General features: G+C 30.0%; 1 protein-coding gene across 1 annotated transcript in view; it reads left to right on the top strand.

Annotated features, from left to right (window-relative positions):
• Nucleotides 1-2,666: 2,666 nt before the first annotated feature.
• Nucleotides 2,667-13,551, top strand: part of LOC129988661 (LHFPL tetraspan subfamily member 3 protein-like) — a 31,144-nt gene continuing 20,259 nt past the window's right edge. The window contains exon 1 of the mRNA XM_056096931.1: nucleotides 2,667-3,178. Coding sequence (XP_055952906.1) covers nucleotides 2,740-3,178 — 439 coding nt within the window. The 5' untranslated portion in view covers nucleotides 2,667-2,739. The remainder of the gene's footprint in view (nucleotides 3,179-13,551) is intronic.

The following is a 13,551-nucleotide window of genomic DNA, read 5'->3' on the forward strand; positions in this document are numbered from 1 at the left end:
ACAATGCCAAAAGTAACCGTCGACCACCCCGCTGGTTACCTTTTGGTATTTTTCCTATTCATCCAACAATGAATGTCCTTGTTCACCTCGTATATATACAACTGATAAGCAATGGAGGATCTGAGTCCTTCAATTCAAGGGTTCTTAACCTCCGGACAAAGCTTTACTGGAAATAAAGTGGCATTGCAAATACGGTCACTGAATAAATCCAGATACTGTATACATGTTTAAAATTCTAAGCTTTGAGTAGAAATGCATTTTACTTTTAGTTTATGCTTCAGTTGAAATAAACGATTCGAAGAAGATAAATTAATACGCCTGATTGTTTCGGCTCGATTTGTGGTCACTTTACAATAAAAAAAACAAAGAAACATTTGAGATTTTGTAGAGAAAGTATATTTTGCTTATTTTGACACGAAGTTAGGGAGTAGAAACTAGAAGATATTGAAATTTGGCTTCAAAAATATTCAAAGGGAAAATTTGATTAATCCATAGAAAATGTTACTTTTATCGTTTCATATAAATTGTGATCTCAGAAAACAATTTCTTAAATCTTTACCAAAAGAAGAAAAATGTTCTAAATAATTTTGAGAACAGTCCTCGAACAATTATTCAACACAATGCTGAAGAAAAAATATTCGTATAACCTGGCATCAGAAAAAGGATGAAAAATGGAATGTGGATTTCAAAATGAAAAATATCGGGGATGAAAAAAATCATGGAAATCTTTCCAAAATAATTATAACTAAATCTTTTGGAAATCAAAAGAATCCAAACTACACATTTATTGTAGAACAGAGGTTAGCAAATTTCATATTATTATAGAGTTGTATGAGTTTGAAGTTCATTTTTCAGATTCGCATCTGAATTATTATTTTGAAAATTTTGATGCAATCAGCGTAGAGAACGCTTAAAGATTTCACCAAGACATATAAGAAATGGAAAGACAATTTCAGGGAAGATGGAATATCAATATGATTGTCGAATAAAGCTGGATGTTGAAATGTAATGGTTCCGTGATAAGAGGATAAACGAAAATAAAGTTTTGAGTAAAAGATATATTGGTATTTACTGAAAGTAACCTTTTCCATAAACATATTTTACCTTTAAATCTTGACAGATTTAAGATATTAAAAAAGAAAGTATGTACTTATTTATGAGGTGATAAAATTAAAGTAAAATTGTTAAAATATTTTAATTTTATTTATTTCCTTCAAAATAAGAAATCATTTTGTAGAAAAATATATTAAAAAAACAGATTTCCTTTAAAAAATTGATTATCAAAATTAAAAAGAAACATTTCAAAAAGTTTTTTTTTTCTTACAGATTTTTGTTTTTGTAGAAATTATGGTTATAGATATATGGGAATCGAAGAAGAGTTAATACAATAAAAGCGCTGCAATTATCATTTAGTGTTGTTTAATTTTTTAGAAGTTGAGGTTTCTAAAATTTTGAAACTCATTAATTTTGTTTGATATCTTAAGCCTAAAATTGAGCTAAAATGATCATGGAATGTTATTAAAAAGTTATCATTTACTATTACATGACTATAAAATACAGCTCTTCTGAATATGTGGCATAATTAAAAAAAAAACAAAGAAACATTCTTCAAAATGAGTAAATTGGCTAAAATGAAAATCAAGAATTGTCCTAAAAATTGTCAATTTTAACTTTTAAAAATGTCTTTTCACACCAGTGTAATCATTTATCGAAGAAAAATAAAACAAAAATTTCGTGAAAATTAAGAATATACCTCTTAACTGTTATACTGTTAACTGCATATACTGTTTTGTTTATTTTAAAAGCTATGTATTCATAATATACATTGTATATTACTTAGTTCCGTTCCGTTCCGTTCAGTTAAATGTAAGAAAAATTATAGTAAAATAAATATAGAATTTTTATTCTTGAACTTCCGTTTTTACAATGTACTTTTAAATTGATTTGAATTATGATGTATAGCATAAGCACTGGAGGTTAAAAAATATGAGCAAGAACTGATTTAGATATAAAACGTATGTTTTTGATGATATGGGGATTCAGAACTTAGTATAATGGAAATCTAGTCAATCCTCTCGCTGGATAATTGAAAGTTTACTATAATTTATTACATTTTGAGCCAAAATTCGTTAATATGTTGTTTTGGACTGATTTTTGAATGACATGTTAAAGAAGCTTATTGGAATGTGAAAATTTTCAGCTGATCTTTTGATTAGTACAAGTATGTCAAGCCAAGACTGACAATTGGTTTCAGTTAATGGGAAAGTATTGTGGATTCCAACTGATGTAAAATGAAAGAAATAATTTTACGATTGAAATCAGGTTTTATGCTCGATTTACTACTCAGTAAAGGATTCCCCTACATTTAAGTGAGAACAACAGAAACAAATTCTGATGAGATTTCTCACCTTGGTTCTTTTCGGAACTAGAATAGTGCGCAATTCTTAACCGCAGCTAAAAAACAAAAGGTAGAATAACAGCTCTCGCATTCCTAAGAAGTTTTGAAATCGCCTTCCTAAATCTCAAAGAATATACTACAACCGCTACAAAGAAGGAGTGAAGGAAAAATACCAATAAGAAAAGTTCGTCTATCAGGTTCCGTGACCTCGTGAATGAAGCGAAACCTACCTACTTGCTGTCATAAAAACTTGTCAGACGAGTTTTTGACTCACCTTACTCACTTGCACGGGTTTGGAACGTTTCGCGCGTTCGAATTCGAAAACATCTGCCGTCTCTTCAATGTTTACGGTAGACACGATGGATCCCACCACGAAATATGAATACACATCCGAGGCTAGTGGATACCATGCCAATTATATGAGGAATTCGAAAGCCATCGGGGTTCTATGGGGCGTTTTTACAATATGCTTTGCAATTATTAATGCTGTTGTATTCATACAACCGCAATGGATAGGAGATACTCCGGAAAGTCGTGGTACCGGGTACTTTGGACTATGGCAGTCTTGCAGACAGAGCATTCAAGATGGACAAGAGTTGGTGTGTCATGGAAGATTGGACGATTTTGCATCAATTCCTTCTCCTGCATTTAAAATGGCAACGATATTTATTGGTTTGTCTGCTGTAGCCATTGTCCTCTGTATTTTATGCATGTTTCTTTTCTTCGTGTGCCACTCATCCACTGTTTTTCATATTTGTGGTTGGTTGCAAGTACTTTCAGGTAAGTACATTACTGCATTTCTCTTATCAAAAATTTCGAAAAATATAATGCGGTATTATGCAAAATACGCATTTTCTTCCCACAATATATAATTCATTTTTTGTTCTCAAACTGATATCTAATTCAGTTTTTCTACTCTAAGTCATAAACAGAACAAATTGTTTTAAAAATCATGAAAATAACATAAACATCTCATACTGTAAAAAAAAAGGCTTCTTTTATACCATTCATTAATCTAATCTAATTTCAATTTTCATTTCATTTTTTTTTTTTTTGTAAAGAATATGTTAAAATCTTCGCTTGAATAATTTATAAAGATTAAAATTATCTGGTTAGAACTGTTTACAATTTTTTTTATTATGTCCCTTGAACTGTATGGGCTTAACAAAACAGAACTATGTAAAGAATAAGCATTACTATTACTCTAAACTTGGTGGTGAAAAATTTCTGTCCAAAGTATAGATAGCTATTCTTCTAAATTCATTTTAACTTTTCTAATCATTCATTACTTTTAATCAATACTTTTTCTATTTAATTATTTTTAAACATAAATATTTGGGTTGAAATATTTCCATTCATTCGATTCAATATTCAATTGAACGAAGAAACTAAATTCTTCTTCAAAGCATTAAATTCTTTTCCTACATATTTGTATATCAGAACTAGGAAAGAAATTTATATTGGATCTGTGTTTTTGCTTCTTCTTTCTGATGTTCTGAAGAATTGATAAAGAAGCTGATACTTCAGATTTAACTCGTTTTTTTAAAAATTCTTAGCATATTTAACTGATTCTACAACGTATTTGACAAGCTTAAATGTCTCACACTGTAAAAACTGCTTCTTTTATATCATTAATTCATTTAATCAAATTTTATTCATCATTTCATTCTTTGTAAAGAAAATATTAAATCTTTGCTTAAATAGTTTATAAAAATTAGAATTATTTGTTTAGTTTAGAATTTTTTTATTATTATGCCCTTTAAACTTCAGATGATTAACAGAACAGTACTATATAAAGAATTAGCATTATTATTACTTTAAATTTTGTGGTAAAAAAATCGCTGCTCAAAGTACAGATTATTTATTACTTTTAATCATTACTTTTATTAATTACTAATAATTTATTATTTAATTCTTTTTAAATATAAATATTTGAATTGAAATATTTTCCTTCTTTTGATTCAATATGTGTATTAATGTACTACAACAAATGTACTGTATGGTGATGATTCAGTATTAATTTGAACGTAATTCGTGTTCAGAACTGAATTGTGTTCAATGCATTAAATTCCTCCACTACATATTTGTATATCAGTAATATGAAAGAAATTCAGATTGATTCTGTTTTTTTATTTCTGATAACGAATACGATCAGAACGTTCTGATAACGAAGCTAATACTTTAGATTTAATCCATTCTTTGCACTTTCATAGCATACGAGACTGAATCTACGATGTATTTGGCAAGCTTCAGTTCTCAGCTTTGAGACTATATCAGGTTTTAAAAGTAATCGAACCCATTTCTATTGAATAATCATTTTCCCAAGCTATCTTTGTAGATTTTTTTTTTATGTTGTCTGATGTTTTATTAATTATGATCTTAATAACAAGTTTTTTTAATTAATAATTTAATCAAATGGATTCTGCTTTAAACAAAAAAAAACAAAAAAAAAAAAAAATCTAAACTAAACAATTGTTTAAGAAATGCAATGTCTCATATCTAATATATAAAAATGAATATTTGTTTGTTCGTATTTTGTGCACTGCCGTACTGTTCAGCTGAAGGCGATAAAACTTTGCCAACTTATTGCTTTGAACCTAGAAAATGCATGTTTTTCACATGGCTACGAATGTTTACGAAATGCCAAAAAATTTATTTGTTTTTGCTGAAGATGGAAAAAAAAATATTATCTTAAAGCATTTAATAAAGTATATTTGAGTAATAATGTCAAAATATAGAATTAATATTATTCATACTTCTCTTCTATATATCATTCAATTTCAGTGAATGTATTCACTGTTCACAAGAAAAAAAAATACCATTCTTTCTATAATTCCTGATTAAACAAGATAGCTATTTCAAATTTCAAACGATAGTTCAAAAATTATTTCTTCTGCGGCAGCGATGCGCTGGGTACCAGCTAGTATAATTAGAATTTCTTCCAAATTAGATGCAAAAGCGACAATACTTCTCATCAACTGTAAGAATAAAGTTTGAAGTTGAACCTGGAATAATTAAATCACAATTAAGTAGTTGTCTCAGTCGACAGGTTCATATAAATAAATCTCTTCATTACTTCCGCAATTTCAAGTTATTCCAGATTTGGCTCCTATGGCATTAAAACTTAATCATGCAAATATATATATCTTTGAATTTTGGATGGGATTAAAGTATTATAATTTAGAAAACAGCGGAAACTGCTATAAAGATTCTTCAAATCTTTTTACTTTCTGCTTTATAAAGAGAGAGTATTGTAATGATCAAAAAATTCAATTTCGACGATTCTCTACATTTGAAACTTTTTTGATTACGAAAAACACATTTTTGGAATTATTTTTTTATTAGTCTGTGAATATGATGATTCAACAAACACTTTGAGCTAAACGGATGAAATTAGGTATGTTTTTTTATTTTTTTCCACCATTGTAGATTTCTGTAATATTTTGAACGAAATCCAGTCTGAGGACAAGCGAAAACGATAGCTTCAAAACATAAAATGTTAGATGAATAATATTTGGTAAACCGATTCAGCATCTAAAGTGCAGATCCAAACCGAATTTGACCGATCGTTTGCATATAAACATGAAATTAGTAAATGCAACGATTTAGATGGATTTACAATGATTTAGATGGATTTACAATGATTTAGATGGATTTACAATGATTTAGATGATTTACAATGATTTAGATTAGATTTAGATAATGATTTATATTTAGATAGATAGATAATTTAGATTAGAGATATATAACGATTTAGATAAATGAAATCTGACATGTAATCTTGTTACTAAAATTGTAACTCTGTGTAAAATCTTGTTTCAATCGACCCAGAAAAAAAATATGTTCAATATGTTTTGTTTTTTAATTTTTTTTAATTCACAGTATTACGAAACACACAACTCTCATGAGAATGATTCTGAAAATAAAGATTTGAGCACTCGTAGCAATAATAAACCATGGCCTTGCATAGGTTCACTCTTTTCTGTGGGAATATAAGGGATAACACTTTTATTAGAGTGTACGGAAAGCTTCGGGTGAACACTCCCCCTTGTTTGCTTCTATTTTTTTATGAAGGGTTTTAATTTTGCCAAAATATATATATAAAAAATATTGTTTGAACTAAATATCATTTGAACTAAAATAAAAGTTTGCATTTCCGCGTTTGTTATAGCAAAATAATTTAATTTGATATTATTAAAATTTTTACAATTTCCTTAAAAATTTATTCGTTTAATAATAATTAAAGCAATGCATTCGAAATCTGCTGGTTATTCTTTGATTTATTGTAGTATGTGATAAGTTAAAAACGAAGAAGGATATTAGCGATTAAATCGCTAACGAATGATTTAATATCAGTTTCGAATCGCTTTAGGGTTATAAAAAAAATCAAAAGACTTTCATTTTATATTCAGACCTATTTATAAAACATGAATGAATGCTGTCAAAAATAAAATTATCTTCAGACATGCTAGTCACTTTCTATTACATTAGAATTATATTTAGGACTATTTATAAACCATTGTTTGTGGATATAACAGTAAATAGAAACTCAATTTTGCAAATTTTATTTTATCGTTTGGTAAAGATTTCAGATTTAAGTTTTTGTAAGCTTTATTTCATCGTTTGGCAGATTCAGATTTCAAGTTCACAAATAATCAATCACGGTTCTTGTAATAATATTTAAAAATTCCCAAAATTCAAAAAAATATGTAAATTAAAAGAACGTATAAGATAAATCTCTGTTATACTATTAAACATACACATACAGAAAGAGACAGAGAGAAAGAGAGAGGGAGAAGTTGATTGCGTGTATAAATGAATTAACTGAGACTTCTTGCTGCGAATATTTAGAGGCATCATTGATAAAAAGCAATTTCTCAAAATAAATCATTTGGACTTGAGTTCCATTTTTCCTTGTGACTGGATGATATTTATACTGAAGAAGGAACAAAATATATAAATGGAAATTGTTTAAATTGCTCAGCTCTTTTAAATAAATTTTATTAGAAAATTCCTTAAATTTTTTTTGTGAATTTAATTTCTGAAGATTAATGTTAAATGATACCTACGACTGAATTATTTAAATTATATTTATACTGAAGAAGAAATGGAAAATATAAATGGAAATTATTTAAATTACTTAACTCTTTTAGATAAATTTTGAAAAAAAAAATTCCTTACATTTTTTTTGTGAATTTAATTTCTGAAGATTAATTTTAAATGATAAAATATACGCATTTTTCTAGGAAACGTCATGCTTTATAATAACGTGACCAAATTTGCTCCAAACTACGGTAGAAGAAAAGTATAGCAATCCCTTCCATCCGTTAAATGAAATAAATAAATAAAATAGTTCATTGTTAAAATTTATAAAAAAAATCAACAAAACATAATAAAATATGATTACATTTTTCTACAAATTTTATTTATTTATTTATTTTTATTTGCTCGGATTTTCTATTTTCCATACATGTAAAGTTAAAAACGAGACAGATAATTCTTCAAAAGCTAATTTATGTAACAAAAAGTAACTAGTTAATCTTTGTTAAAAGGAAAAAGCTGGAGAATCTGAGATAATGTACGAAAATTCGAGGAAATTCCAGGACTTTTGTCATTTGGTACAGAGTGTGGGAAAATGAGATTATCCCGCCTAATTGGGGAGGAAATTAAGAGAACAAATTCCTCTTTCGATCTCAAATCAAATTAGGTGATCATTTTCTAAAAATGATAAAAGTGAGAGCTAAATTAGCGTTGAACTCTTTTGTAAAAAATTGAATCCAATTATTCTTTTATTATCTTGTATCTTTACTTCTAAATAAAATTGGGAACACTTTTTGGATTCCAGAAAAACTATTCAAATCTGAGATTGTCCGGACTAATGAGGAGCGTTAGGTCACTTCATTTCGAAACACTTAGTCACAGTAAAATAAAACTTAAAAGCAATAATTTATTAAAAAATTACTTATTAATTATCTGCCGAAATCAAAGTAAGTGTTTTGTTAATATTCATAATGACTGAAAAAAAAATAATTTTCTTGCAATAAATCATTTTACCGTTTTTATAATCAACTATTCTATAATCAGCAAAACATAAAAAAGAAATTAATTTTTCTTTAATTTGTATTAAAAAACATATTGCACGTTAACAGGGAAGAAAATTGATCATATGAATCACTATCTTGTGGCTGTATAAAGATTAATGAAAGTATTATTTTTGGTTTATAAATCTATGTTGTATAATTCAACGTAATTGAAGATTAGCCGCTTTCGGCTACCACTAATTCGTCCTTTATATATATATTTAAAATAATTGGCAAAACCAAAGAAGCATCCCCATCCAACATTTTGCCGATTTCGCCAATTTTTATTTTATATGAAATTAATGCTATCAATATCCAACTGAATTTCATATCAGAACAATGGTATTCTTTAATTACCGCCCATTTCTGAGGTTCAAAACATTGTACATTTTTGGTGGGGAAAAACCTGACAGAGTTCACTGTTTGTTATCTAATGTACCAATTTAACCAATTTTTCAAATATGTAGAGTCAAAAGATTTCACAAGAAATAAATTTTATTGATGTCTCGTCCGCGTCACCACGGAAATGGGGTGCAGCAGCTTTTGAGGGTAAAGCCTCCTGAGCACCCGAGGGCAGAAGTCTGACTTCCAGCTCATAAGAAGATGAAATTCACACATTCACTTTCACAACCCCTTTTTACGGGGGGGGGGCACATTCACACACCTTACAGATAGAACGCAGATGAAGAACAACCATGCCCGAACCGGGATTCGAACCCGGGACGCCTAGATCACGGGGAAGACGCGCTACCCCTGGGCCAGGACGTCGGCAAATAAATTTTATTGAAATCTGTTTATTGTTTTGGCCGACGAAATTTGTCGCAAGATTTTTTTCACAGAGAATGTACCACACAGTTTCGTTTTTTCGATTTGTCTAAAAAAAAGGAGGGACTAGGAGAGTAGGCAAGATCATGAGCTTTCATATGAAATTAAAATCATCGAAACTGGACCAGAAGCTAAGGCTAGGCTACTGAATTCATTTGTTTTTCTTATTATTATAGACAAAGATTACCAGATACTTAAGATTACCAGGAGTGTTTTTCTCTCGATTTTCTTTTCCAATTAAAGGATTTATACTCTTTTTTTTGGTTCTCTTAGTAAGAATCTGCATTCCCAGAATACATTGTTAGGGTTGGGGAGAAAAGCAGAAAGCCCTCCAATGTCACTTTATTGCTTACGTATTTGAAATCACCATCTTCAAATATGCACAATTCAGGATTAAATTAATGCGAAATTTTATCAGAATAATTTTCTGTACAAATGTCTTCATTCCTACTTCATTTATCATTTCCTACTTCAGTTAGAAGTTTTGCGCCAGAACGCGTAACTACAAGTGGATAATATTCCAAAGATCAAGTTTGAGTGCCATTCTCTAACGCTCGGACAATATTGGAGCACTAGCAGAGAGTTGCTATCTATTGGACAGCGCTTAAGCAAATAATTGGAACACACACGCGCGAGCGCGCGCATATACAGTGGTGGGCAAAATTTGGAAACTTTTGAAAATAGTTACGTTTTTTAACTTTGTATGCTTATAGAAAATGTTACATTTCACAAAATACAAACTCTCACATATCATTTTAAAGAGAATTTAATGCTGATTTCAATGCAAAAAGCAACATTCAAATATTTGCAATACAAAAAAGTTATTATTCTTTTATCTGAATAACAAACACAAAGATGAAAAGGATTTTAATTTTTAACTTTTCTGACAAATCACTGTTCTTGTTCTGGGAACCAATCAAATTTTAATAACTGCTAGCAGAAGCTCACATTATGTTAAAAGTAGGAAAAAGTCATTATTATAGCAGGAAGACTGTTTTTTATGTAATCAAATCGCAAGTTAGAAATTTTGTTAAACTTTTTAATACGTAGTTGGAAATTTTGTAAATATTTCTAATATTTAGTCAAGAAGCAAGGACATCAAATAAAAGAATAGATTGGACACCTAGAAAGTGAAATAAGATTATTATGTTCTTAATAATGTTAACCCTCTTGTATTGCAATTTCCTATGTTGAAATGGCAAGTCAAGTGGGTGGTTCAATGATTACATATGGAATCCGAAAGTTTTGTTTATGATATCAGGAGACAAATTCAATAAAAAACAAAGCAGGAAATGGCTGAAAAAGGTGCATCACATCTGCTGACGACAGAAGAAGAAAAAGACTGTATCTTCAAGATAGAAGAATGTCATCAGCGACCATCAGAAGTCAATTGAATGATGCTGGTGTTTATGTCAGTTCAAGAATAATTAGGAGAAGATTATTGGATGTTGGGCTAAGAGGTAGAATTCAACGAAAAAAAATCTTTATCTCAATTTACAGCAGCGTATAAAAAGAGCACAATGGATAAATGAAAGCATTAATTGGGCAGATAAGCAGTGGTCACAAGTTATACGGAGTGATGAAACAAAGATATTGTTATTCGATAGTGATGGCGAAAATATGTAAGATATAGAATAGGCGAAGAGTTACATCCTGACTGCATTCAGGCAACTATGAAGAACTCAGTTAGTATTTGGTCATGCATGTCAACAAGTCTCCTTCATGTTATCGATGGGACATTAATAGAAAATACATTGGCACTATTCTAGAGCCTAACCTACACCTTCCATCAGTGATCTCTTTCCCAACAACGCATCATTTATTTTTCAGTAGGATTCAGCTCCTTGCCAAGCAACAAAAATATCGAAAACGTGGTTTTAGTACATAGAGCATTGAATTGTTATTATGGCCAGAAAACAGTCCTGACCACAAAATTATTGAGAACTTATGGCACCGATTGAAAACTCTTGTACATATGAAGCGTTCATCAATTAAAAGAAAATGAATTGAGGCTATAATTGTTTCCTGGTTTAAGGCAATAACGAAGGGAGAGTTTAAACCTCTCGCCAGCTCAATAAAACATCAGTGTGAAGCCGTAATAAAAAGTAAAGGCTATCCTACTAAGTACTGATTACTCACTACAGTCATCAGCATCTAATGTATCTAGATAATTATTGCCGCTCAACTGTTTTTGTATTGTAAATATTTGAATTTTGGTTTTTGTATTGAAATTAGCATTAAATTATCATTAAAATGATATATAAAAGTTTGAATCTTGTGAAACGTTACATTTTATATAAGCATACAAAGTTAGAAAGCATAAAAATTTCCTCTCCACAGTTTTGGCCAACACTGAATATAAAGGAAAAGATGCTGAAACTTCAAGAAAATGTACATCAAAAATATGAAATGGGCAGGCTGAATATTTTTATTGAATCAAAAATAAATAGAGTAGATGGTTATGGGAGAAACCATCCTTAGCGATTCACCAGAATGTATTTTTCTAGTTGAAGGTTAACAAATTATCAAATTCCGTATAAAGAGCACCTCGTTTAATGAGCAAAACAAAATATAAAAAATGACTCGTTTAATGAGCGATGTTTCGCAGAATGAAGGGCGCAGAGACAATATGAAGTCACATATCGGTTTGTCTTGCATCAATATGAATGCTGTTTGAATAGAGCCCTTATATCTGCTTGAAGAAGTTTTGAACAATAGCATTGTCGAATGCGATTCTGAAGAGTTTGAGCTGGTGCTTGTGCAGTCTAAATCGGCAAGATTTCGTTTCTGGCCAAGATTATGTGGCTAGAATTGGATAGCAAACATCGATGAGTTAGTGGAAGGAAATAACCAGAACTACAGTAAAACTTATGAAGCTGCATTCTGTGTCATAGCAAAAAGCTGCAGAAGATATTTGGTCAGGAGATGGAAAAATAATTGACGCAAAAGAACAGCAACTTCTAGTGAAATAAGGAGATGCTGTAAACATGGGAAATTATTGCATCGTATGTTGAGAGACATCACCGTAGCAAGATAGCAGCTATGTGCGTTACAAATTCATTTAATGATAATTCTTTGTCACATTTCCGCCAAATTTTGTAGCTTTGTCAAAGATAAATACCTTCAGACAAATTTGTTTGAGAATAATTTTTCGTATCAGGACACATTGTCCAAATTTACATGGATTCCTATTTTTTTTTTTTTTTCGTATAATGATATTTTGCATTACGAGTAAGATAAGAGAACGAATTATGCTCGCTAAGTCAAGTTCCACATATTTTAATGAGGCATCAGATGGACATGATTCCAAGTGCTATACTCCATGAAGATGGAAGTAAACAGGAAAGTGATCATTGTTAATGTAAATGCTGATTGAGAATATGCAGAGGCAGATTTATGAGTTTCCGAAAGGATTTAATATTCCACATCATTTACAAAAATAATTTATTTTGCATGGAAAGGATTAAAAATCTTTTTGGAAATAAACAACAACAACAAAAAAAAAAAAAAAAAAAATGCGAATTTAGCTCTTACATGAGAGTAAAAAATAATTCATTCATCACGCCCGTGCATAAAAAGAAAGTATTGGCAGTTCAAGCATAAAATGTGATTTTTGTGGACAGCTCAAGATGATTCTCTCCCCCCCTTCAAATTCCTATGTTTTTAGTGTCGGTGATATTTTTTTTCAGAAATAGAACACTTTTTAATAAGATGCTTATTTTATTAGTTATATATGCAGATAAAGCATTACATTCTTAGAAAAATTCGTTTTACAGTCTTTCACGAATCTCCACGTTTTAGATTTCTTAGAATCCGAAAAGGACACCCAATGAGAACTATTAAAACCCAATCCTTCTTCGAAAATGCACTATCGTGTTATTCCAAATTCAAGTACCTAGGCCTTTACCTCGATTCCAAGCTCATCTTTCGAAGCCACATGAAATATAGCGCAGACAAATTCTGCAGCAAACTGCATCAAATCATTCCGCTAATCCCATCTTTCTCCCGTCACGACAAAATCGTACTTCACAAACAAGTTATTTATCCTATTCTTACTTTAAGTACTCAAATTTAGAAAATAGCTGCAAAATCCCATAGAAACCATATCTAGATACTTAGAATAATAACAAAAGCACCCTGATATGTACGCTATAACATCTCACATTTTAGTTTAGTTTAGTTATATTAACGTCCCGTTTTAAAGCAACACTAGGGCTATTTTGGGACGGACCTCATAAATTTGAACCG

The sequence above is a fragment of the Argiope bruennichi genome, chromosome 10 (assembly GCF_947563725.1).
Source record: "Argiope bruennichi chromosome 10, qqArgBrue1.1, whole genome shotgun sequence".
NCBI classification, from domain to species: Eukaryota; Metazoa; Arthropoda; class Arachnida; order Araneae; family Araneidae; genus Argiope; species Argiope bruennichi.